Raw genomic sequence first — 23,758 nt, 5'->3', positions numbered from 1 at the left:
AGCGGCCGTGCCGCGCCGGGCACGCGGCTCTTGCGCCCGGTGGGCTGCAAGCTGAGGGCAGGTCCTTCGGCTGCCGGGAGCGCACGCTGCCCGTGCCGTCCGCCCGCTGCGAGGGGCAGGGTGGAGCTTTTGGCGCGAGGAGGTAACGGTTAGCGTCAAGGCGGAAACGATAAAGGAAAAAACTGCCCGAAGCTTCGAATGGGTGCAGTAAAGCGTAAGGGGAGGTGGGTGATAGCTGGATTGCAACACCTTCTTGAGCTTCCTGTCTATAAATGACTTGCACTGGGCCGGAATCTTCTGGGAGGCTGAGTCAGATATGGAAGGAGTGAAGCACTTTGGGGSCCCCCCCCACCCCCGCCCCGTGCACTCACGTAACAGCTCTGGCGATGCTCTGAATGGCGTGAACTTAAATCAGTGTACGGCTCGGTGAGCTCGCTGGAGATGCAGCAGCCTCTTGATTCTGCTCATCGGAGAAGGCCCCTTCTGAATTCATCTTCTGTCCTTCTGTAATTACGCTTGCCTAAACACGTCCAATTGATTTTTTTGGCAGTCACTTGTACTTTACTAAGGGCTCTGAAAACCTTTGAAACATATCTGAACCCTCTTTGCGGAGTTAGATATGCATGAATAGTGCTTTTGTTAGCAGACAGTGGGAGCCTCACTACTGTCTCCTCAGATTAGTAAAAGTAGACAATCTCTTAAAATGTGCTTTGCTCAGATAACCTATTTATCTGCAAGGCACAGGTTAATAGAAATCACTGTTTCGAGGAGCTTTTGTGATGTTAATGTCTAATTTTCTGGTTATGTGGCCACCACCTTCTGCTACAATAGCTTCTGTGAAATGCTCCTTCAAATCATGACTTGCTTTGGCACAAGTGCTTGAAGGTTGGATGAAGAAAATAGGTCTCTGATTACCTGGATATGCCTAGAGAAACTCAAGGGCAATTGTGCAACCACAAGTGGTTATTAAAAATTTGATCATAAGCACTCTGTATTTTTATATCTAATACTTGGTTTCCAGAGCAGAATCTAGGTTAATAGTCAAAGTAACTGCTCGCTCCATAGCAGTAACCTGCACATCTTGCTGAGAAAGAACCGTCTCTACTTGATGGAGGAGCAGCTCCACAGTTGCCATTTGGTGGCCTTAACGTATCATAATGATGCTAACCAACTCTTATTCCATCCTGTGACCAGATGAAAGAATGCCGTCCCTGCCAACACAGAAAACTGCTGTGAACCAGGTGGTTGAAGCAGAGTCTTGCATTTAAAAGCCTTCCAAGAAACTTTACTTTCATAAGATAATGTACTTCCTGCTGCTTACAGAAGTTGAGGTGGTTGTAGGTTTGCATCTGAGCCTATTACTTGGGCAGTCTGCATTTTTCTTTTATTACTAGTCTGCTTCTTTGTCTGCCTGAAGAAATAAATTTATTAAGAACATTAATGTTAGCTGGACTGACACAAAACCAGTTAGTTAGCTTGTTAATTCCCTTTCCTCACCGCAAACTGATGTTTTGATTTGATTCAGAAAAATGCTTCTTACGCTGAATAGGAGAGCAAACCACGTGCTAGTCCTTTCTCTCTCCTAGCCTTCTAGGCCGTTGTTCTCCTGAGGGGGAAGATGGTGCCCCTTTCGAGGGGGCTGAGTCTCGCTGCAGTGTGGTGTGATGAATGGCACGTAGAGAATGGGACTGCAATACCTAGTCACTGCCACTACTAGATTAGCGCGCAGCAAATCTTTTATCTCAGAGCTGGTGATGCAGTGGAACAGTATGTAGCTGCAGGATCTATATTTCCATCTAGAGTTAGGTTTCAATTTTTAAAAGCTTTACTTTATTGTGTAAAAAAGACCTTGCCATCTTCACAAAAGCAGTAGCTAGTCTCAATTTCTGCTGATGTAGGAGCAGGCTTTCAGGTTCTCTGAAAGGCTCCTTGACCTTGCAGTATATTCCTTTGACACGGGCTAAGCTGGTAGGTGTGCCTGCTGTATTATGTCTGTGCAGGGATTACATTTAAGTTCTTCAGCAACGTCTGATGCTAGCCACCTGCACTTGGTTGATTATTTTATTTTTTGAAGCCTTCTGCATGCCTTTGCCCTCTTGGGAGAGGCAGGCTGAGCTAAATCAGATATTGATGTGACCATTAATCCATTTGCGTGCAGGGAAAGTGCTAATGTCGCACAGCACCATGTGAACTAGCATGACCCTTCTGATCCAGATAATTTGTATTCTGTATTCTGAAAGGCAGAGAAACATCAGCATCACAATGCTGCAGGCTGGGAATGTGTCCTCCTGCATAGCTGGGTGTATAGAAAAGGAGTCTGCAGCTTGCTGTTGGGAAGAGCTTATATCAGCTGGTTCTGGGTCATGTCCAGTGTTGCAGATAAAGGATTTTATTTTTGGTGGCCATCTTGTAGTTATGTAACAGTGCAAAGCTGCCTCCTGCGACAGTTACCCGAAAGAAGAACATCTTTTCTCTCTTCTGGGAGAAGAGTTAACAGACCTTATTAAAACCTTGATTTGCCACAGAACTATTTTTTTGTTGTTGTTGAGTCACTTTAGCTTCTGGAATGAATAAAAGCTGGCCTCTCTTCTAGATCTCAGGATGTTTTTTTGGAAATCTGAAAGTTGGCAGAAAGCTTGCCTAGTTTCATAACTCTGGCCTTCTCCARTGTAATGTGAACTCATGCCGTTTCTGCCTCTCTGGCTTCCCTGGCACTCCTGTGTGGGCTGTCCTGAACACCTGGACTTGAACAACCTTGTTTTCAGAATAAGGTTGTGCAAGTGTGGCTGACCTGTGCAACTCACTCCCACATGGAGGTAATAAAACTAGGAATTTTCATCCACTGTGTGACAGTGCTGATGCCTGGATATGAATTTGAGGCTCTTACAGGCCAGGAAAGGAGTGTAAAACTTCTTTGGTGCGGYAGTAGTTAACATCAGGCCAGTGTAGCAGTGCTTGTGCGTAAGGAAGGTCGTGGGGCTGCAGCCTAGGCGCTGCGATTTCGGCTTCCCCTTGTTGCCAGCTGAGACACAAGCTGCATGCGAAGAGTGAGGACTAACTGCTCAGCCTGGGCTGGGGATTGCCTCTTAGCTTTGTAGTGCCTGCTTCCCCTTTCTGGAGGGGAGCGCTGGAGATGCCCTAGTCTTAACCGTTTCTTGCAGCAGAACCGGATGAGCTGGCTTGAGTTAGTCACCTTGCTACTGAAACTGGTCTTCACTGACCTCAAACGGTCCTGACTTTCTAGAATATTCAGGAGCTCCAGGATACTGGGCAAGTACCAGACACSTTCAGAATACCCTGCCTGAAGCGTGGGCAGTTCTAGTATTCAACCCAGGGATTTGCTTGTCCTTCCCTGAGGAAGGATATTGGATTTATTCAGTGCTTAAAACATCCAAAAGAGACCCCCCCCCTTACTCGATCTGCCAAAGCCGACTGAGTGCAGTGTCCTTTAAGTGGTCTTGAAATCCTTGTCYCTCTGATTTAAAAACAAATGAAACCTCTGAATTATTGGGAAATGCCAGACATTCCTGTCTCATTTAAAAACTGTTCCTTGTGGTGGAATTCAGTAGATGCTTTGTAAATACATGGTAGTGAAAGGCAAAAGGAAGCATAAAARTGTGAAGCCTGTGTAGCTGGATGTGTACAGGCAAATGGGTCTTTGGGATTTTCTGCTGCTGCRTTTCTTTGCTCTTCCCTGCTGTAGGCAAGGTCACAGTGTCTGTGATGGATTTTTCTGACCCCRCTGAGTTGCTGGAAAATCTTTTGTAAAGGAGATTCTGACTTGAAATGAAACAGAGCTTTACCTGCTTCTCTATGTATTTTTAAAGACTTGGTGTAGGTTTAAAAATTATGTATGCAAATAATGTGAGTCGGTAGAGGATTTCCATGAACCAGAAGCTGCTCCTGAAGAAAAGGAGGGAAAGGCTATTTTAAAAGCTTGCAGATAACAGTCTGGATGCAATTTTTATCTTAGAAGAATACGGAACAATAGTATCCTACATCTTGTTTTCAGAAGCGGCACAGACCTGATCATTGCTATTTGTATGTAGACAATTTCCCAGCAAGTGTTCTTTTTACGAGCATCTAGAGAACACAGCACTTATGCAGGTGTTTGAGGACAAAGGAGCAAGTGTTAGAGAGCTAAAACATAATGTTCAGGTCTGACCAGCAGGCATTCCTATAATAATGCGACTTTGTCAGGCTTTTTATGTGGGTAGACTTTCTTGYACTAACTTCAGTGAATCAGCAGCTTCTGGCAGGGCTGAGGTAAAGGACACTTGCCAGGACAAATTATGGTTTTCAGTGGCCTGTCTCCTTGCTCCGCTCTGCAGCATGACGAGGATCTGGTGAGTCAGGGCTGCCTGCGAGACAGTCTGCACGTACATGCGGAAGGCTTGACTAGCAGAAGCCGCCGAGGGGAGGAGCAACGGCTTGAATGGAGCCTCTGTGGCATCCATGTGAGGCGCACATGGTAGGGTCACAGGGGATCTCCCTGCTCATGTGTTAGAGGCATGGTGTTTCCTTCTGGTCACCCATGCTAGCTTCGTCAAAGCTACCAGTTTATTAGTGCCTCTAATAAATATAACTCATTTCAAAGTTGAATGTGTTGGCACTAGTTGTACACACTAGCTAGCTCGCTTATCTGCTTATAGCAGGAAGGATTGGATGTAAAACCTCTACTCTATCTCTGCTGTCTGAGCAGCAGTTTGTTTCTCTCCAAATGCCATGCTAAAGGAATCTTTGAAGTCATCTCATAGGTTTTGGTAGATGATGCTGAAGAAGTCAGACTTTGACTCTCTCCTGTCTCTGGGCAGRTGTGTGCAGCACCTTGTGTGCAGGTGACCAGTGTTTGAAGTGAAAATTAACGACCTGTCAGTGTTGCTACTCATCTTAAATCACTCATTTACTGGAGGCTTTCTGAATGCAGACAGTGCAGACACTTGACTGAGAGTAGAGGCAGTACTTTACAGATTATCTAACTAGGATGTGAAGTAGCTGAGTCTTGCCTTRCCAGAAAGTAAAAGCATGACAAAGYGTTCTTTGACAGAGTATAAATGCAGAGGGGAAATAGGCAGGTAGAAGCAGACAGGTTCCAGCTGCTGTTGCTACTTCAGAACAAAATTGCAGTGTGACTGAAGTATGCAATTGGAAATGCCCTGGAGCACTGGTTCTGCTGGGAAATGACTATCCTTCCATTCAAGCAGACAGTTAAGCTTTAATTCAGCTCCCTGCAGGGGATGGAGACCCTTTGTGCTGTTCTAGGGGTGCTCAGGTCTTGCAAGGGCAAGCAGTTTGAGTTCATAGGATTTTTTTTTTTTAATCTTACTGCATTGACTCTGAGAAGTGTGTTGAAGTTTCTCAGATCCTCTGTAGTTAAAACTCGGGGGGAGGGGGGGAAGTTTCCTGTTCTGGCCTTGCAAGTGTTACTGGGACTGCTTGATATCAGAAAGTGGGGGAGAAGGGTCTCTTCCCATCCCTGCCTTGCCCACAGCATCTTTGGTTTGAAAAGGGACCTTGAGCATATTAARGAAATCTTCACTCTTGTACATGCTCTGCCAAGGTGTTGCATTTAATAACTCAAGKCTACTTATCTGTACAGGCTTAAAGGGTGGGTTTTAAGCTTAGGTAGACTTCATTTTGATTAGATGCTTCTCTAGAAGACTGCTTGTGTAAAGCACATCTGCAGTCATGTTAGTAGCAAGCTGCCAAGGTCCACAGTGTGAAGGGAAACCCAGGCAAGTCTTGTAGGAAAGGTAATTTGTGGGCTTGGAGAGAAGAGGCAGAATCTCTGCTTGTGCACTGAAGTGCTTGAATTTTGTTGTCCTGTAATTCTAAGGAAAGACTGGCTATGAAGAGAASCTATGAAGGGAACATCTCCATGGAAAGCAGGTAAGCTTTGGATGGTATTTATGGGGGATAACTTTAAAAYAGGAATGAGTCTGCCTGTATCTAGGAGTTTGAAGCGGGCCCATAAAGATAGTTTAACCGGTGGCAGGCTTCTTGTTACTTCCATATTCATCACAGGGGTATGTTGACATCTCAGCTTGATGAGTGAGTATTTATGATTTCTGACTGGCAACACTTTCTTCTTTTCTAGATACAGAATTCCAGCAGCGATGTCGAAGCACCACGATGCAGGGACTGCTTTCATCCAGACCCAGCAGCTGCATGCTGCCATGGCAGACACTTTTCTGGAGCACATGTGCCGCTTGGACATTGACTCAGAGCCAACCATTGCAAGAAACACTGGCATCATCTGCACCATTGGTAGGTGATTCCTAGGTAAGAGAGGATTGCAGCTCTTTGCAGCAATTAAGCTATGAAGCCCTGTGTTGGTGAAACTTCCCACAGTTTCTCTGAGAAGACTTTGGCTTTCATCTCTTGCCAAGGCTGAATTTGTATGAAGCAATATGACTTTCCCATGTCTGCCTAGCCTGTGTTATTGCTAGGAGTGAATCCAGTAGCTAGGGAATCTCTCTGGTTAGGTTCTGATGGCGCTTCTGAAAGCAAGTTGAAACAGCCTTTGCTGTGGAGATGAGCTGATTCAGCACTGAGCAAGCCTGTATCTATTATACCTTACTCATCCACATGAAATACTGTACTCTAGTGGTTATCTCATCATTTTTACAAAGTTAATATTCAAACTGTTTCCTCCTTCTAGGCCCAGCCTCCCGCTCGGTGGAAAAACTGAAGGAAATGATTAAATCTGGAATGAATGTTGCCCGCCTCAACTTCTCTCATGGCACCCATGAGGTAAGGGTGGGGCCTAAGCCAGTGCTGCCCTGGCCAGGCCTTGTGCCTCACTGGTGCCCTGTACTCTGATGAAAGAAGATACTAAGCGAAATCCAGTTTACTCAGGTTAGCCTTARTGTGGGAAGGCAGTACGAAGCCCTGCTTTGTGGGGGGAAGAACACACCACTTGTAAGCGTTGAGCCTGAGTGACTGTTGATAACACTTTGCCATTGTGAAAGCAGTTCAGATTGGTTCCTCATACCTACACTTGCATGCCTTTCTGTGTATCTGCCTCTGTCTGGGAGTCAGGTAACTGATATTTTGCACTTGTGTTCTAGCTATTTGCCATGAATTTCCTCAGTTCTTCCTCATCCTCACATCCTACTGTTAGCTATAAAAGGYTGCTGGTTCTAGGTTAATAGTGAAAGAAGGATGGGAACTTTGGTCACCATCTTGCTGTGCACCTTTTGCTGTAATATCAGAAGTTCATCTTGCCTGTTTTACTGCTGGAGGCTTTAGAAACAGCTGATTAGTCAACCTTGTTTCAAAAGACAGCTGTTAGGAATTTTAAATAATTTAGCCAAGCAAGCTCAGGAGTTTAACTGGCTGCCCACACTATGTTCCCTGCAGTTATGAGGATAGCACCATGATACTTGAGGGTTGGTGCAGTAAGCTCAGAAGAATAAGGTCAGAAGAAATCAACACTGTAGTAGACAAGCCTGTATTGATATAAATAGGTAAGATAGTCACTGATACTGGAGAAGCCAAGGATCCTGTTCCATGTTGCCTAGAATGCCACCCTGAGTTTTCATGCTGGCTGTCCTCCAGCTTTCAAAATGTCAGACTGTAGCCTAGTAACAGATGTAGGTGGCTTTACTAATTAAACAGCAAGAGCCTTGAGGTGCATATCAGCTTGGCCTCTCAACCTCCTGATCTTTAAAGGGCACAGGGCACCGAAGAAATCGGTCTGATGCCTAGCTGTGGATGAACATCAGACTTGACTATATTAATACGAACCTCTGGGGTAGTGTCAGGACATAAGCTGTGGTTCGTTTAAACTGTGGAAAGGGCAGCATGAAATAACTTTTGCCTCTGAGGAGTGGCCAAATGCCATATYGTGGCTCAGCTGTTGGATTGGATGGCTCAGCAGGGAGTTGGTGGCCAGGCTGAAGTTGGGAGTTCAGAGCATTGCCCAGCTGAGTTGCTTTTGTGGTTTGTGTACTTGTTAGCTGGGAGCAAGGGAYGGGGAATGTGGCTTTTTGCTTTGGGTGAAGTGAAATCTAGTAGCGTATTTCATACGGGTGARGTTAGGTTACAACAGAGTCCAGTCATGCTGTAATCTCCTGTTTAGTTTGACTGTCACTGTATGAATCTAAGGCCTCTTCTGGTTCTTCTGAAACACTCTACTTGCCAGTGAAGTTTCAAGAGGTGTTCATCTGTCTGATGTACTTTGGTTCTGGTGTCCAGCCTAACATCTTCAATAGGGCTTGAGTTAACAAGTTAAATTGATGTGTTCAAAGATCTGGTTGTATTTTTTTTTCCCCCCTCGTAAAAAGTTCCTCTTACATCCAACTGTGCCTGCATTCCTGTTCCTCTGCATACGTAACTTTACAGGAAGTCAAACAACTTAGAAGCCTGTCATTTAGCTGTATCAAGCTAAAACAAATCCCAGGTAACTGGGACCAGATAAGCTTAATGGCACTATTCAGGCTCACTTCCTGTACTGTCTGCTTAGGCTGTGGTTTATGGAACAGTTGGGACCTTGTTGGTCCCAGCGTGCATACTTGATCAGAAAATGAAATTAGTTCTGCTCTAAAATGTTCTGGTGTCGCTGGCCTACAGCATTCACACGTGATTAAGTACAACTTGTTCTGGCTGTTCCTTTCTGGTGTTGATTTTTGTCCCAGAGATAGCAAAATTGCTGTGTGAGGCTGACCAGGACTGGAGAGGGTGAGGAATGTGGTTTCCAGGTGAGACTTCTCAAGCATTGTCAGTCTCTTAGGTGAGAGGAAAGGGCATTTCTTATCTAAACTATCTGTAAAGGATTATGTAACTTTCAGTTAAGGTTATCTCTAATGTTGTTTAAACAAAGTAAATGAATCCGTAGATCATCTGAAGCTCATTTGAAGTRGTTGAGATAAGAGTTTCCCACAGAGCTGTCTGTCCTGAGGCTGGTGGTATTAGCAAAATGTTCTCTCAGTCACGTGAAATGGTTCTGAAGCTGTGTGCATGACGCTGGAGTCTTGAACTTCCTGCTGCAATTGCTGTAGCTCTAGGAATAAAACTAAATACTTAAATGGATAATGGATAATGTCCTCTAAGTCCCTTATCTCTGGGGGAGATTTAAACTGGAGAGTTGCAAGAAAAAAAAAATTCTTGTCCATCTGCTTGCTACTGGACTTCAGAGACTAGTCATGGCCAGCCTTTGGGACTGAAAGGAGATGCCAGACTGGAAGTCAGCAGTACAGAGATTGGCATCATCTCTTCCACGCTTTGAAGGGAGGAAAGGAAAATTTCAAAGCTAAGCAATAATTACCATCCAGGCATTTAAGACTCTTTCCATGTGCATACTCTTTCAGCTGGTAGCACTTCTGATGTTCTGCTGTGTTGAATAGGCAGTCATTATGCATGTTCAGCAAAGCTGTTGACTTTTTAGTTAGGGAGGCAGCCTTTCTAAAGGCTTGCTGGTTTCCCTGTGATCTTCAGAGGGAAGGTRTATGTCCTGATGGAAGAACATTTCAGCTGAACGTCTAGGCAGTTTCCTTTGGTTGTCCATGTGGGCTTAGAACTGAGGGGCTTAGAACTGAGGGCCTAAAATACAGCGAAGGCATAGCCAGGTCACTCAGACTCTGCTTTCACATCGGAAGGGCCATTGTAAGTCCACGCTTGGCATTTTTAGAAGCTCAGTCTGAATTGAATTCTGGAACTGAGCAGAGCTGTAYGCCTGGGCAGTGCTTGGGATGCTTAGCAGTCCTTTCTCTACATGGTGGAAAAGAGATGKAATGAAAGTTTCCATATCTTGTTTTTCTTGCCAGTATCATGAGGGCACAATCAAGAATGTGCGAGAAGCTACAGAGAGCTTTGCCTCTGACCCAATCACCTACAGACCTGTGGCTATTGCACTRGATACAAAGGGACCTGAAATCCGAACTGGACTCATCAAGGGAGTAAGTTGCTGCTTTTCTTTTTTTCTTTTTTTTCCTTCCTTTATCAGTAAGTTTAGGTATTATGTTTATGCCTGTGGCCTGTTTACCAAGCAAGAAATGTCTTCAGGGAACTAGACAACTGTGTGCAAATGTCTGTCCTGTGAGTTAGGAGTAACTGCTGCAGTGAATATCTGTGTAGTGGTTTTACTGAAACGTGTGTTCTGACATGCAGAGTGGCACAGCAGAAGTGGAGCTCAAGAAGGGCGCAGCTCTCAAAGTAACTCTGGATGATGCCTACATGGAGAACTGTGATGAGAATGTGCTGTGGCTGGACTACAAGAATCTCATCAAAGTTGTGGATATTGGCAGCAARATCTATGTGGATGATGGTCTGATTTCCTTGCTGGTTAAGGAGAAAGGTGTGTAGCAGCCRCAGGGTCTGGGGATCTGCTAGCAGTACCTGTTTGTGCTTTCCTTCCAGTTATTGTGTGTATTTTTTTAGCATAGTCCTGTACTCCAGAAAGGTGTTCCATGCTTCTAGGTTTAATGCTGCAGCTTAAAACGGTAAAACTTTTTCTACTTCAGTTGTAGGAAGTTTCCTGTAACTAGCTTTGGCTAGATTTCACTAGACTGCCTCTAAAACCAAAAAATGGTAGGGGTGTGATACCTGTGCTCATGACCTAAGTCTGTTAAGCCAAGCTAATTTGTACTCTTCATGCAGGATTAACTAGTTAAACATTCTTGTGGTTGGACGCAGAGCYAGTTTTAAGTGGTAACATAGAGGCAAGATTAGATCCACAACATTCCCTTCAAGTGGTGCATAAGATGCTCTAGTCTTGAGCTGTTACCTCTGATTGTAGAGTATGTGGTGCAGGGAGGTGAAGAGGCTTTCAGGTACTYGGTTTGGTGTTGCAGTGCTCCTGCGTGTAGAAATGCTACCTGTTAGCTTATTCAGGCAGGGATTTCCAGCCTCCTGCTTGGAAGAAGTGGATGTCTGTCTTCAAGAATAGAATAGGAATGGAGCTAGAATGGCCTCTTCGGCTTCAGGAGTAAGTTGCAAGCTCATGCGTTACGTAAGCCTGCTGAAGAGAGTGGTAATGTGCTTTTTATCACACGCCATGACTGATAGCACTGACTGTTCTCAGACAGCTCTGGTGGGAAGGTGGAAGAGGAGTGGGGAGGTAGTGTGGGAGCTGGCAGTGGGGAGCCTGCCAGTAAACACTGACCGTGGGAACACATCTGTTTCAGGCAAGGACTATGTCATGACGGAGATTGAGAACGGTGGCATGCTTGGCAGCAAGAAGGGAGTGAACCTGCCTGGTGCTGCAGTAGATCTGCCTGCAGTCTCTGAAAAGGACATTCAGGACCTGAAGTTTGGTGTGGAGCAGAATGTGGATATGGTGTTTGCTTCCTTCATCCGCAAGGCTGCTGATGTCCATGCTGTCAGGAAGGTGCTAGGGGAAAAGGGAAAGAACATCAAGATCATCAGCAAGATTGAGAACCACGAGGGCGTGCGCAGGTGAGCTTTGCGCAGGTGGTATTGCAGCTCAGTCCCCACCCTGGATCCCCAAGAGAAACCATGCAGAGCACAAACCTCTGTGCTATTGTGCAGACTCCTCTGGTCTCTGATTTTTATCAGCACTGGCAGACTCGCAGCTAGTGTACCACAACATGGTGATAGCACAGGCCACCAGCTGATTTTGTGTGCATGGGACTTGATGGAGCTGCATTATGAACAGTGGTTTGTGCAAGTGTCACAACCAGAGTGTTGGAGGGGGGTCAGTGCAGCCTGAGCCCCTAAAAAAAATCTGCCGTGGTCAGTATGACTTCATCAAGGAAAGCAAATTTGCTGAAGCTTGAACTCAAGGTAGTGGGTTAATGCATGGAAATTGCCAAGTCTCTGACAAACTGTCAGATGAAAATGTCTCAGATCAGCTCATGCACTTGTTCTGTTTTTTTGTGTAGCTTTGGAAACTGTGCTATGACTTGGTCTTGTTTTTCTTCCTTCTACTGTAGTGTTACAGAAAGCCTGCTGTTTGCTGTAATGGCATGTGGGAAGGCAAAATACTGATAGCATAACCACTTACAGCACTCTAGAGCAGTGAATCTTTCTCAGAAGCAGGGACACAGAATAGAAGATCTGGCCTCAGTGAGTATTCCTGCAGAACAAAAGGGATAACAAGCCTTTTCTTTCTGTCAGGTTTGATGAGATCATGGAGGCCAGTGATGGCATTATGGTAGCTCGTGGTGACTTGGGAATTGAGATCCCTGCTGAAAAAGTCTTCCTTGCCCAGAAGATGATGATTGGGCGCTGCAACAGGGCTGGCAAACCCATCATCTGTGCCACTCAGGTATGGAAGTGTGGTGCTGATGTGTAAGTGTCAGAACAAGTCTGTGGGGTCTGGCAGTATGTGCACTTGTCACTGCATGCTGCGGAGGGGTGGCCTGGGGGAAGGGCCTGGGTGGCTTTCAATGGAGTGTGAGATACCAAGGGCAAAGGCGGTAGCTTGTCTTGAGGCACTTGAGCTCCAGYGGAGTTTGTTCAAGATATCCTCCCCAGGTAGGTCCCAAGACCTCTTAGACAGTTGTTGAAAGCTTAATCCATCAGTAAGGGAAAATCACATTTGCGTTGTATTTGCGTTTGATAATAGATTGGGGCCAAATAGACTTGCTCAGAGTTGTTACCTCTCAAGTCTCCTGCCAGATGCACTCACACTGCTGCATCAGACAAGTGAATGCAAACTCAGCCTCCTTATCTTTCTGGGAGGTGCTTGGTTTGTAGAGTTTCACCATCTTCTGGGAAAGGTGTAGGAAAAGCTAACCTGAAAAGCTATCTTTGCTTTCTTCAGTGGCCTGTGCTTATACTTGCTTTATTAGCTGTACTGAATTTACTAGACTGTACATCCTGTATGAAGGCCTGGAAAACCTGCTTTAAATGAGAATGACTCTAGACTGGTACTGACCTTGCTGTTAACCTGGTTTTTTTAGATATCAAAATACTGTATGCCTGAGATCAATTGGGAACATGTGCCTGGGTTTGAGCAGTAGCAGAATTTCCATAGAAGAAACCTACTGCAATACTTTTAAAAAGCTCCAAGTTCCTTGAGTCAAGCCCCGTGCTGAAAAAGTAACCTGGAAAGTCAGGATAAAGAATCTGTGGTGCTGTGTAGGTTAGCCTTCTCTGGAAAGGGAATAATTGTAGAATAGGTGGAAGAAGAAATGGGTTGCTTTCCTTGTTTGTAGATGCTTTAACTCAAAACTGGTTGGGGACCAGCCCTCTCTATTCTGAATCCACAAGAACTCTTCTGCCAGAGTTTTTAGTGCTGGTAAGCTGGGTGCTGTCTTCTGCCCTGTGGKTTTTTTTTWAAAAAAGTGTAGAAGCAGCTGGTTCTTCTGCAATATTTTGATTTCTCTGGACTTGTCCTTTCCCAGATGCTGGAAAGCATGATCAAGAAACCTCGGCCAACTCGTGCTGAGGGCAGCGATGTTGCTAATGCTGTCCTGGATGGAGCGGACTGCATCATGCTCTCTGGAGAGACTGCCAAGGGAGACTACCCGCTCGAGGCTGTGCGCATGCAGCATGCTGTGAGTAAAGCCTTTCGTCTAGCAGGGGGACCTGTCCCGTAGGTAGCAGTGGCAATGTGCTGTTTCTCAGCATCAATCTGAGCAGGCACCTGAAGATCCAAATGTATCTAGTGCTAGGTGGCAGCACTTGGGAATCTGTAACAGCAGTTTTTTGTCCATGCTCCCACTGTTGGCTTTCCATTACCTAGCGCAGTCATGAGGACCTGAAACCTCAATCTGTGTGCTGCGTGCTACTGTAAGGCAGAGCTGGGAACTGCTTGGCAATGCTGGGAGATCTAAAACTTTAGAGTTATTGTACTCCAACTTTTTTTTTTAATGCTAGGGTGCAACTTTTTTGCGGTTATCTTGGTATGAGTTTCTTCAAATGTGCTGCTCCTTTTGGCTTATTTAGTGTCTTAAACTTCTCCAAGGTCAGGGAACTGCTTAAGCAATTCCAAGTCAGACCTTGAAGTTTAAGCAGTTTATCTCTAGATAATGGAACATATCAGCTGACTCCCCTGTATGGGGGCAGGGGAAGGTTTGCAAGTGTGATTTGCAGCACCGTTAAATTCAATGCATAGTACTTTTAGTGATGGGGATGCTGTTCCTTGATTACTGATGGCACCTTTTTTATGTCTAAACTGCCAGAAGCCTCTGCTCTGCTTCAAGTTCACCCAGCTCGTGTTTCAGTTAATAGAAAGCCTGATGCCAAGTATCTAGAAGTATTGGTTCTCCCCAGTTATTGCTGCTGTGAATCACAGCAGTGGTAACTCCTAAGTTGCATCTGCAGTTAAGGTTATATAGAATAATAAATCTAGTGTGTGTCTCTGTTTGCAGTGCATTATGTGACTGTCGTCTTCCTTTTACCTTTACTTGATTGATACGGAATGGTGCTTTTTGCATGTGGGAAATAGAAAAATAGGATTTTGGGCAGTGACTGGGCATGAGATGCTGTTTTTCAAGCTGAATACTAACTGTACATAAAAAGGTTCTTCCCTATTTTTTCACCTAGATTGTGAGGGCTGACTTTCTACCAATATTTGGAAACTTGCTAGATTAAACCTTACACCTGGTTTTCAATTCTGGCACATTCCTGTTTAGACTCTCACAGGTTGTACTTTGGAGAGGACCCCTGCACTTCTGAGGATACTTGCATTCTATATAGATGAGTATTTTGATCCTAAATCAGCAGGCAAATACAAGAGAAACCTTCTGTTTTAGCTGAGGAAAGTGCTGGTCTCTGTCTTTGAGATGCAGGCCACTTCCCACAGTCTACTGGTGAGGCAGGCAGGCATCCAGCACGGCAAAGACAGATCCCTGCGAAAACACCCTCGAGAGCAGATTTCTCAAGTTCCTCACCAGCAAGCTGTGCAGCAGGGGTTATGCCTGGAATTTCTGTAGTCTGAGCTCAGTGCCTGTTGCACATGCTGCCTTCTTCCTGCAGACCTGGGAATGAAGTTTTTTTTTTTTTTCTCTTGCTTTCTTCTTTTACCCTWGGCAAATACTTAGGGTTTTTTACCCTCCATGCAGAAGAACAAATGTAGATTTGTTCTGTGTAACTTGGCACAGGCAGCAAGATGGGAACTCTCCTATAGCAGAGAGCGTGTCCCCCTCATAGTCAGACTCGTCTTTCACCTGAGCTAATTCACTTGAGGTCAGTAGAGACTAACCCTGCTGAATAAGTGTCCTGAATAACTACGTACGGAATCTGAAACGGAGCTAGAGTAGACGGCTATCAGCGTGATGTGGGGAGTATTCCCATCCCTGAAATAACAGGTGGATATTTCAGTCTGAAACAGCCAAACAGTGAGAGTGGGGAAGAGAGCACCTTTCCTCTGGTAAAGAGCAGCTGCTGTTTGCGTTGCCCAGTCTGAAGTTGATGTTGGTGTAGACTTAGGTATTCATTTGTTCAGTCTTGCTACTGGAATCCTCCAGTAAGCTTTCTCCATGGTGAGATGCAAAGAGTAATTCTGGGCAGTGATACTGAGAACACTTGGAGCCTGGGCTACCTAGTGCTGCAGCACATGTATCTGAATGACTTAGCCCCTCCATCTCCTGAGGTGTGTGGCCTGTCTCGGCAGCTTTGTGGGGACTCTGCAGTGGTTTCACTTAGCAATTGCTTTCCGTATCATTGAAGGAAACGAGCTTCGCATTCAGAAATTGGCACCTGTCTAACAAAAGTGACGTGTCCTTAGTGAGTTTGGTAGCAAGTTTCCAAATATTGGGCAGACTATTTCCTTCTTATGGGAGTGGTTGCTTTCAAATTTCACTACTTAATCCACACTTTTCTTAAACTGTAAAAAACAAAAAACAAAAAAAACCCCAAAGCCTTCAAAAGCTGCCCTGGACATTCTGACAGGACCAAGGTTCAAATGGCTGCTGCGTTCTCCTTCCCACATCCGCTCTGGTATTTCTGTACAAGCACACTAACTGGAAACCCTCTAGCTGTTTCCCTGTGAATGAAACCAGCTATGAAATGGAGTTATGAGTTGCTGTGCCCTTTTGTAGTCACTGTCAAAGTGGGCGTGTGTGCAGGTATTCTGACTCTCACAAATATAGTATGTGGGATTCCCTCTAAACTCAGGCTTATTCTGCGCGTTAGACAAAGCTGCCTGCGTTTTGCCCAGGAGCTGAAGAAATACTACCTGGCTACCAGCTCTTGTGTTTGGCGTAAGCAGTTTGAGGTGGATGCTTACTCTTCATTCCACTTTTATCTAACAGCAAGCTTAAAGCCTGTTGTAACAAAACTGACTGCTTTAAGTGTCTGACCCTGAAATATTGCCAAGGATCTTGTGCGTAAAGACTGGGACTGGAGTTGGCATTGGACTCCTGTTCCTGTCTTTCACATGTGTCCTGTTATATTTAGGCATAAAGCACTTGATTACTTTGGCTTAAATTGATATCTATCAAAGAGGGATAATTCCCAGCGTCACATAATTTATTAACACTAAAGTGACAAAGTTCTTATTTGGAAGGGATCTAAATATGAAGCTTTCACTATTTGGTACTTCAATCTCTGCTTAAACATCAACTTGTCCTGCTGTGTGTAACAGCTGCTCACTTTCTAGAGTAACTGAATGAGGTTGTCCTCGAAAAGATGATTAACCTTTGCGTGCTTTCCTAGTCTCTGAAAGCCTTCTTTATCGGGTTGTCAAGGACTAATGCAGCCTTCTGAGATGAGAAATGTCTTTATGATGAGAATCACTCGCACTTACTTGGATAAATAGATTTCTTTGAACTTACTTGCAAATGCTTAGTCTGTGAACAGAAAGCCTGTAGTTGTGCCTCTGCACGTGTAGTCTGTCCAAACCTAGTGCTGTACAAATACCCCAATGAACATGGTATGACAACCCTGTAAGGAAGGCTTCTATTTGTTGCTCTACTACTGAAAGGGAAGTTGGTACACCACTTGGAGGTGAAACTCCTTGGCTCTTAGCTAAACTAGGCCTAATGAAACTAGGAGAGAGCCCAGCTCGGCTTTCAGAGGCATTGCTTGCACCTTGGGCTCCTTGAAGACTGTCTTACCAGGGCTGTGTGACTTTGGAGGGCGGCAGAGATGTGCACAAGGGGTGTATGCATCTACAAGCAGTGCCTCTTGAGGAATCAGAGGCAGGACCTGCAGCAGGCTGATACTTGCTGTGTGGTTCTTTCAAGCAAGTAAGAAGCAGCTGCAGCAAAGTGCAGCTGACTGGGCTGGCTTGTTCTAGCCCTCTTGAAGAGARATCTGCATTTGGTTGGTGTTAAGGTCACCAAGATGCAGCAAGAGCGTGGCCTTTGGAATGCCTGCTGGTGAACAGGGCCCACCAGCTACGYGGTGTGGCGGAGCGGCCCTTTCAGCCGTGGCACTGTCAGAGTTGCATTCGGCAGATTCACTACCCGAGAGCCAAGGTGATTCACGCAAACTGATACTTAATTTCTTCTTGCATGCATTGCTATGATAATTAAGCAAATTAACGTGATCTCATGTTACTCTGGTGTATCTTTCCTTCTTTTTCTATTACTCCTTTCTTCTCCTTCTCTTACCTGCGCATGCAGATCGCTCGTGAGGCTGAGGCTGCAATGTATCATCGTCAGCTATTCGAAGAAATTTTCCGCCTCAGTGTTAACAACAGGGACCCTGCTGATGCCATGGCTGTAGGCGCAGTGGAGGCCTCTTTTAAGTGCTTAGCTCCAGCTCTGATAGTTCTGACCGAATCTGGCAGGTAGGGCTCAGAGAGGGGCAGACTCGTAGGCTCTGAAAGACAGCTGAAACTCTTGTTCCCAGGATGCGGGTTAGCCACTCCAAAGGTGAATACATGCTTTGCACCATTAGTTTCCATGAATAGAAACACGTGCCATCCTAACACTGCAAATACTCAGCAGGCAGCATGCTGCTACAATGTCAGCCTTGCGTAACCACTGGTCTGAGTTGACTTCATCCCTGTAGCAGGGCAGGGCTCCAGGTAAGTAGAAGCAGAGCAAGAGCGCCTGGCAGTTGGGCATGGATGTGACCTGAGTGTGGGCCAAGCAGGGTGAGGTGACTCAGCAGGTGCCATCAATTCAGAAGAGAAACCTTCTGAATCAAATGCTTTCTTCATAAGATTGTACTGTTACAGTGATGCCTGCCTTGTCTGGCTAAATGTTGTAGCAGTTATCACAGCGTATTAAACTAAATCTGGACTTGCTAATCGGTGACTCTTCTGAATGTTAAAGATTGACAGAAGTTGTGTGACACCTTGCTGATGGAGCATCTTGCCTTACTCTGTACCTTTCCGAGTGACTGACGTGGGTGTTGTCTTCCCGAATGCATGTTGCTCTTATAGATTGCCCGCGAGGCCGAAGCTGCCATCTTTCACAGGCAGTTGTTTGAGGAACTGCGTCGCCTGACCTCCCTGAACCGTGATCCTACTGAGGCCGCTGCTGTTGGCGCTGTGGAAGCGTCCTTCAAGTGCTGCAGTGGGGCCATTATTGTCCTTACCAAGTCTGGAAGGTAGGAGGTGACTGGTTCCCACAGGTCAAGTGGACTTCATGTCAGGGTGGGGGCAAGAGGCCAGCAAAAGCTTTYTTTGAAAAACTAGAACCATAACAATGAAGTCCTGGTTTTGGCTGCAACTTGGCCCAGACTGTCTGTGTGCAGTGACAGTTCCTCACAAGATGGGCAGACGTCTCAAACATCTGCAGATACTTAACTCCCGAATTAGAGTGCGCCTCTACCAGCGTGGCGTCGCCACCAAGCTGTGCCTTCTCTTGCTGTTCAGAATGGCAGTTCTGTCAGCAAAGCTGACTAGAAGAACAAAAGGAGAAACAAGTATACGGCTTTGATTCAAACCTCTTGGCAAGAAATCTTGAATTTAACAGTAAGACAGAAGTTCAGTGGATGCATATATATATATATATATATATACGTGTGTGTGTGTGTATATATATATATATATTTTTTAATCGAGGTCTTAACTTGTCTTGATAGCAACCAATTTACAGAGCTGTTTAATGTGCCAGGTCCCTTGCTGGACTGTTCGGATATCAGCACTGCTTGCCTAAGCCCGAGGGGCAACGAGTTAACTTAGAGTTGTTGAACTGGRAAACCTAAAGTGTCGGAAGTCTTACTTTGTGCAGGCTTCCTTATGCCTGCATGGGATCTATCTCACTGAACGGAGAGGCATCCAGCAGCAGGTGAGACGCAGGCAAGGCAGACCAGGCAGTTTGACAATTCTGTCGAGCAGTGAAGATGGAATAGCCGCAGACTTTCTCCGTTGTGGAAAGGAAACGGTAAAAGGCCAAAGCTCTGCTGATCAGCTTTCTCATCTAGAGGAATTAGAGTGCCTGCTGTCAAAGCAAGTCTAACAAGTCTTCTCAAAGACTGCTTTCTAGAAGGATTTTTTTTTGCACTGAATTTGGACTAAGGAAATGTTGCAGCAGAGATGTCACTATTTATATGCTGGGCATGGTCTGCCTGAAGAACTGGCCTATCTGTGAATTCTTCATCTAAGCTTGCAGCTTAATGTTGTTTGAAACGACCCCTTTCTGCAGAGATGGGGAATGACTGTATAAACACTGAGGTTTCTGGATGGCCGTGTGCTTCTAATGTTTCTCTGTGAAAGGTTCCAGTCTTACACTTGACCTTTTTTAAGAGATTTGAACTCTGATATTTGAATATTTTTAGCTGTGGATTCTGTTACAGTCTCTAAGTACCTGTGTCTCCTAGAGCTACTGGGAGGCTTGGACAGTGTGGGAAGGATTGTGTGAGAGTTGGCACATGTGACTGAGTGCTTCAAGCAGGCTGCTGCTGCTTGCTTCTAAGCAGCAATGTTTGACTGAATCTGAGCATTATGCAGCTTTGGCTGAGYTTGGCACAAGAAAACTAGTCTGCAAAAGCTAGTAAAGACATTAGCTTGCTGTCTGAGGACATGTCAGGAAGATGTACCTGTAAATGTCATGGGTTTGCAGTTCTTAATCATGGAGCTCTTTGCTGATATCTCCTAAAAGCAAATTGTGCCCAAGGAAAAGGAAGCTGTAGTTCACCCAGTGCGCGCTGCTTGCTTTGTTAAGGCAACTTTAAGCGCGCTGTGCCTAGCATCCTTGTATAAATTTCTGCCTCAGTTGTATCTGCTTCCTGTTCTGCACAGAACAAAGCTCTGCAACAGTCAGCCTTTCCGCTGCAGCTGGCTTAAGCAGGTGAATGTGGGTTGGAGGCAAATGTCTTGTCTGGTCCCCACACGTGGGGTGACAGCCTCTTTGAAAGGAACTTCACAGCTACCTGGTGTGCTGCATACAGGAGCTGCCAGGGCAAGCCTCTCCAGAGGCATACGGCAATGCAAGGCTGAAGCTGKTTTTGCCTTCTGCCTACACAACTTTCAGAGAGGAGACTCCTTGCTTCTGGGTGTTTGGGGATGTGAAGATGGGGGATTCTGTTGGCTGCYGTTCCTCCAGGACCTGGATGTTTAAACTGACTGCGTGCTGTAGTCAAATCCATTTCTGGAGCAGCTCTGCTTTTGCTGATGCGGTTCCCTTGTAGGGACTGCTCTGAAAGCATCTTYCTTGGCAAACTTTGGGTAGCGCTACTGGTGCAGGCTCTTCCTATCCCACAAAGTGGGAGCTCATTAAAACAGAGCAAGCCTTGCAGGSACTCCACTGGGATGCCAAGGGCTGCTTGCGGAGACCACAGTAAATGGCACCTAGCCACCTTAATGTAGCAATATAGACACAGAAGTGCTTGTTCGCAGGACTGAAACCTGCAGATTACACTTCCTAACCTCAGAGGCAAGGTGACCTCCCCTACAAGACTAGAACAGGGACTGTTTCCTAGGGGCAGCCTTTCAGTGTTGGTCCTCTTGGCTGATAAATTTTGGAGTCAGTCTGGCACTTAGGTCTACTGGTAGAGCTTCACTCTTGCAGGATGTTGTGCCAGCAGTTCCCATGGCCATCATCTGCAGTATACCTTCAGAGGCTGTGAAGCCCTCCAGGATGAAAGGCAAACCCTGCTGATGCTTGTGCTGTGAGTGGAGGTGGCCCTCTGGTTGTATGCAGGCTTCCCTGAGCCCGCTCTTGGACAGCTGTGGCTGCTGTATGGTGCTTCACCTTGTGTTGTGGCTTTCTTCCTCCTAGGTCAGCACACCTGGTRTCCCGGTACCGCCCACGGGCTCCCATCATTGCTGTGACCCGCAATGACCAGACAGCGCGCCAGGCCCACCTGTACCGTGGCATCTTCCCTGTCTTGTGCAAAGAACCAGCCCATGACTCCTGGGCGGAGGATGTGGATCTCCGTGTGAACTTGGGCATGAATGTTGGTGAGTTGCCCTGTTCTGGTCTCGCTCTTAAACAGAGGCTGGYGAGAACAGACTTCCAGGCCACAGCAGTCCAGAGTACCTCAGAGCAGCTCTGGGGCTGCTGACGGGACCTGCGACAAAAGTAGTTACTGACAGGAAGGGAACTGGTACTGCTCAGTAGAWGTCCTTCTGATTAGGAAACGGGAGGCAGTGGTGTTACATAGGCACACCACATCCGATTGGGAAATAGGACAGTAGTGTTGTGTCACAGCAGCCTTTAGCTTCCAGCAGGAAATCTAGATGTGTTTCAACGTGAAAAATACTTGGCTCATGATGTTCATCAGCCTTGAAAGATGAAATGGAGCTCTAGAGTGGGATGACCCCTCTCATGGGGCCCTTACCTGAATTAATTGCTGTTGAAGTGAGCTYGACATAGCAGAGGAGTATGTAGTAAGGGCAAGGGATCAGTCATCTGTGAGATGTGGCTGGTGGGTGGACAGCAGGAGGATAGGGACTTGATAGAAGCAAAGCCGTGAGTAGCATGGGACAGGCTGCCTCCTGAACCCCCGTGGCATGCACAGTGAGCAACAAAATTAGAGAGCTGTGGACAACCAGTGGCAAGCGATGTTTGCCACGTGGCAAGCTTACAGGTAGTGTTTGACAGCGTGGGAGTYGAGCTCTGACACTTTCCTTTTTCTCCTAGGTAAAGCACGTGGATTCTTCAAGAGCGGTGATTTGGTCATTGTACTAACAGGCTGGCGCCCTGGCTCTGGCTACACCAACACCATGCGTGTGGTGCCAGTTCCCTAAACAGCTGACTCAACCGGCCACATGTTCCTTCCCCCTCCTCCACTCCCCTTCCCCTTGCATTAGACCAGCAATTGCTTGCAATGTTCTCCTTGTCTGTAGAGTGGATTTAGGTTGCTAAACACCACTGAGAGCAGCAGCAGGGGGAAAAGACCTTAAATCACTAAAAATACTTGAAGTGTTTAGTTTTTTTAAAAACTTTTCCCTGTAGTTAAGTACTGCCCTGATGTATGTTGGAGTCAGTGTAGGAGGTTCCTGCATGCTGATGGGGCTTGTGCTCCTCTGCCTCCTCTTAGCCTAGTTACTGTCCTCAGGGTGTGAAGGTGCCTTTCCTTGCCCCTGGCTGGGGTGATGGGGAAGGGAATAGGTGACTTAAGGTTCAATAGTTCCACTGTAACACTCCACAGCAGGCAAATTGCAGCCCTATGCCCCAGAGGTTCAGCTACGCAGAAGCTCCATGTAACGCCTGCCCTTCTCTGCTGTGTCTTCGTACGCCCGCAGGCTTGCACCGTTAGCGTTACCAGTACGCTCCAGACCTGGAGGTGGTGTGGATTGCCGTGGGTCTGTCTAGTCGCACACTATGTGGGAGCCAGGCTGGCTCTGTTCTCTGGGTTTACTCTGGCTCTCTGCMCCTCAGACTCCACCACACACTCATGAGGTGGAGGACCTCAGAAAGCAAGATGTGTTTAACCTTGTAAGTCCTAAAAAGCATCTTGCTTGAGGCTGGCTGCTATTTATCCCCCTCTGATGCAAGCAGAAGCTGTTATATTGGAGACAGAAACCTCCCAAAAGACCAAATCTAAGACGAATCCTGGCCTGAGTTCCCTCTTAGCTGTTTTCAGTTTGACTTAAGTGGTGCGGGGTGGGGATAGAGCAGGGATAAAACAGGATGTTGGCTGTAAAGGGTTGAGCGCTTCAAGGGTTTCAGCTGTCCACGGCGAGCGCGCTTCACCTCTGTGCTAAGAGCTTCCTGCGCTCCTCTTGCAGTGTCGCGTCTCTGTGAGTTTAGTCATGTTCCTGGAGAGCGTTCTCCCTCAGTGTAAATCTGGACAAACTGTTCACTCTGACAGGTGTTTTGGGTTGTAGAGCACAACTGTGTACATCAATAAAGAAAAGCTGAAGCACCCATCGGCCTCCTGCCTCTGTTGGGGTTTGTTTGAGCTCTCTCTTCTTGGGAGCCCTGAACAGGTTCTCAGCAAGCAGCGTGGTGGTGTGGAAGCCTCTTGCTGGAGCTGGCTGGCTGCAGCTAGAGGGCAGAGCTCTGGCATTAGCATGGGAGCACTTGTCCCACTGCTGCCACCTCCTGCGGAWGGAGCTCGTAGGGGCCTTTGCAGCTGGGAGGGCTCGGAGCTCTTGYGTTGCCTCAACGTGACTATCTGTGTCTGCTCTGTGCTGTTCYGACAAGGTGAGGAGTCCTGTTAGCAGGTATCAGCCCGGCGGGCTGCGTGCACCCTGGCTGCCGGGCTGCTGTTGGACACGGGGGCCCGCTGGTGGTCGCGGACCCTTCCTGGCGGAGAGCTGCTCGAGGCTGCCGCTCTGTGTAGCGGTCCGGATGCTGCAGCCACCCCGGCTTGTTTCTGCTCTCATGAGGTCCAACAGGGCCAGGYGAGGAGGTGACTTGTAGATGTGTGTGGGGGGCGATGGTGGCTCTGGGGCCAGCGGAGGGTGGCAGGCAGGCGGAGGTGAGCGAGGTGCACATTGGGGAGGATCGGGGATCAGGGGCAAGTGGGGGGTGTGGCTGGGGTGTACGGAGGAGGGTGGGGT

The 23,758-nt window shown here is 46.7% G+C and overlaps 1 protein-coding gene across 3 annotated transcripts in view; it reads left to right on the top strand.

The window, feature by feature from the left end:
• The window catches only part of PKM (pyruvate kinase M1/2), a 23,659-nt gene extending 539 nt beyond the window's left edge, over window positions 1-23,120 (top strand). The window contains exons 2-12 of one of the 3 annotated variants that reach the window (XM_085300733.1): window positions 5,837-5,889; window positions 6,098-6,267; window positions 6,662-6,753; window positions 9,768-9,899; window positions 10,111-10,297; window positions 11,127-11,397; window positions 12,079-12,229; window positions 13,311-13,463; window positions 17,478-17,644; window positions 21,027-21,208; window positions 21,891-23,120. In XM_085300733.1, coding sequence (XP_085156859.1) covers window positions 5,849-5,889; window positions 6,098-6,267; window positions 6,662-6,753; window positions 9,768-9,899; window positions 10,111-10,297; window positions 11,127-11,397; window positions 12,079-12,229; window positions 13,311-13,463; window positions 17,478-17,644; window positions 21,027-21,208; window positions 21,891-21,997 — 1,653 coding nt within the window. In that variant the 5' untranslated portion in view covers window positions 5,837-5,848 and the 3' untranslated portion in view covers window positions 21,998-23,120. Of the gene's footprint in view, window positions 1-5,836; window positions 5,890-6,097; window positions 6,268-6,661; window positions 6,754-9,767; window positions 9,900-10,110; window positions 10,298-11,126; window positions 11,398-12,078; window positions 12,230-13,310; window positions 13,464-17,477; window positions 17,645-18,244; window positions 18,412-21,026; window positions 21,209-21,890 lie in introns of all 3 variants that reach the window. The other 2 variants (XM_085300732.1, XM_085300734.1) reach the window with 2 other exon arrangements.
• The last annotated feature ends 638 nt before the right edge of the window (window positions 23,121-23,758 follow it).

The sequence above is a fragment of the Rhea americana genome, unplaced genomic scaffold, assembly GCF_003343005.1.
Source record: "Rhea americana isolate MKP2758 unplaced genomic scaffold, rheAme1 scaffold_168, whole genome shotgun sequence".
NCBI classification, from domain to species: Eukaryota; Metazoa; Chordata; class Aves; order Rheiformes; family Rheidae; genus Rhea; species Rhea americana.
This window is presented reverse-complemented; position numbering and strand designations above follow the sequence as displayed.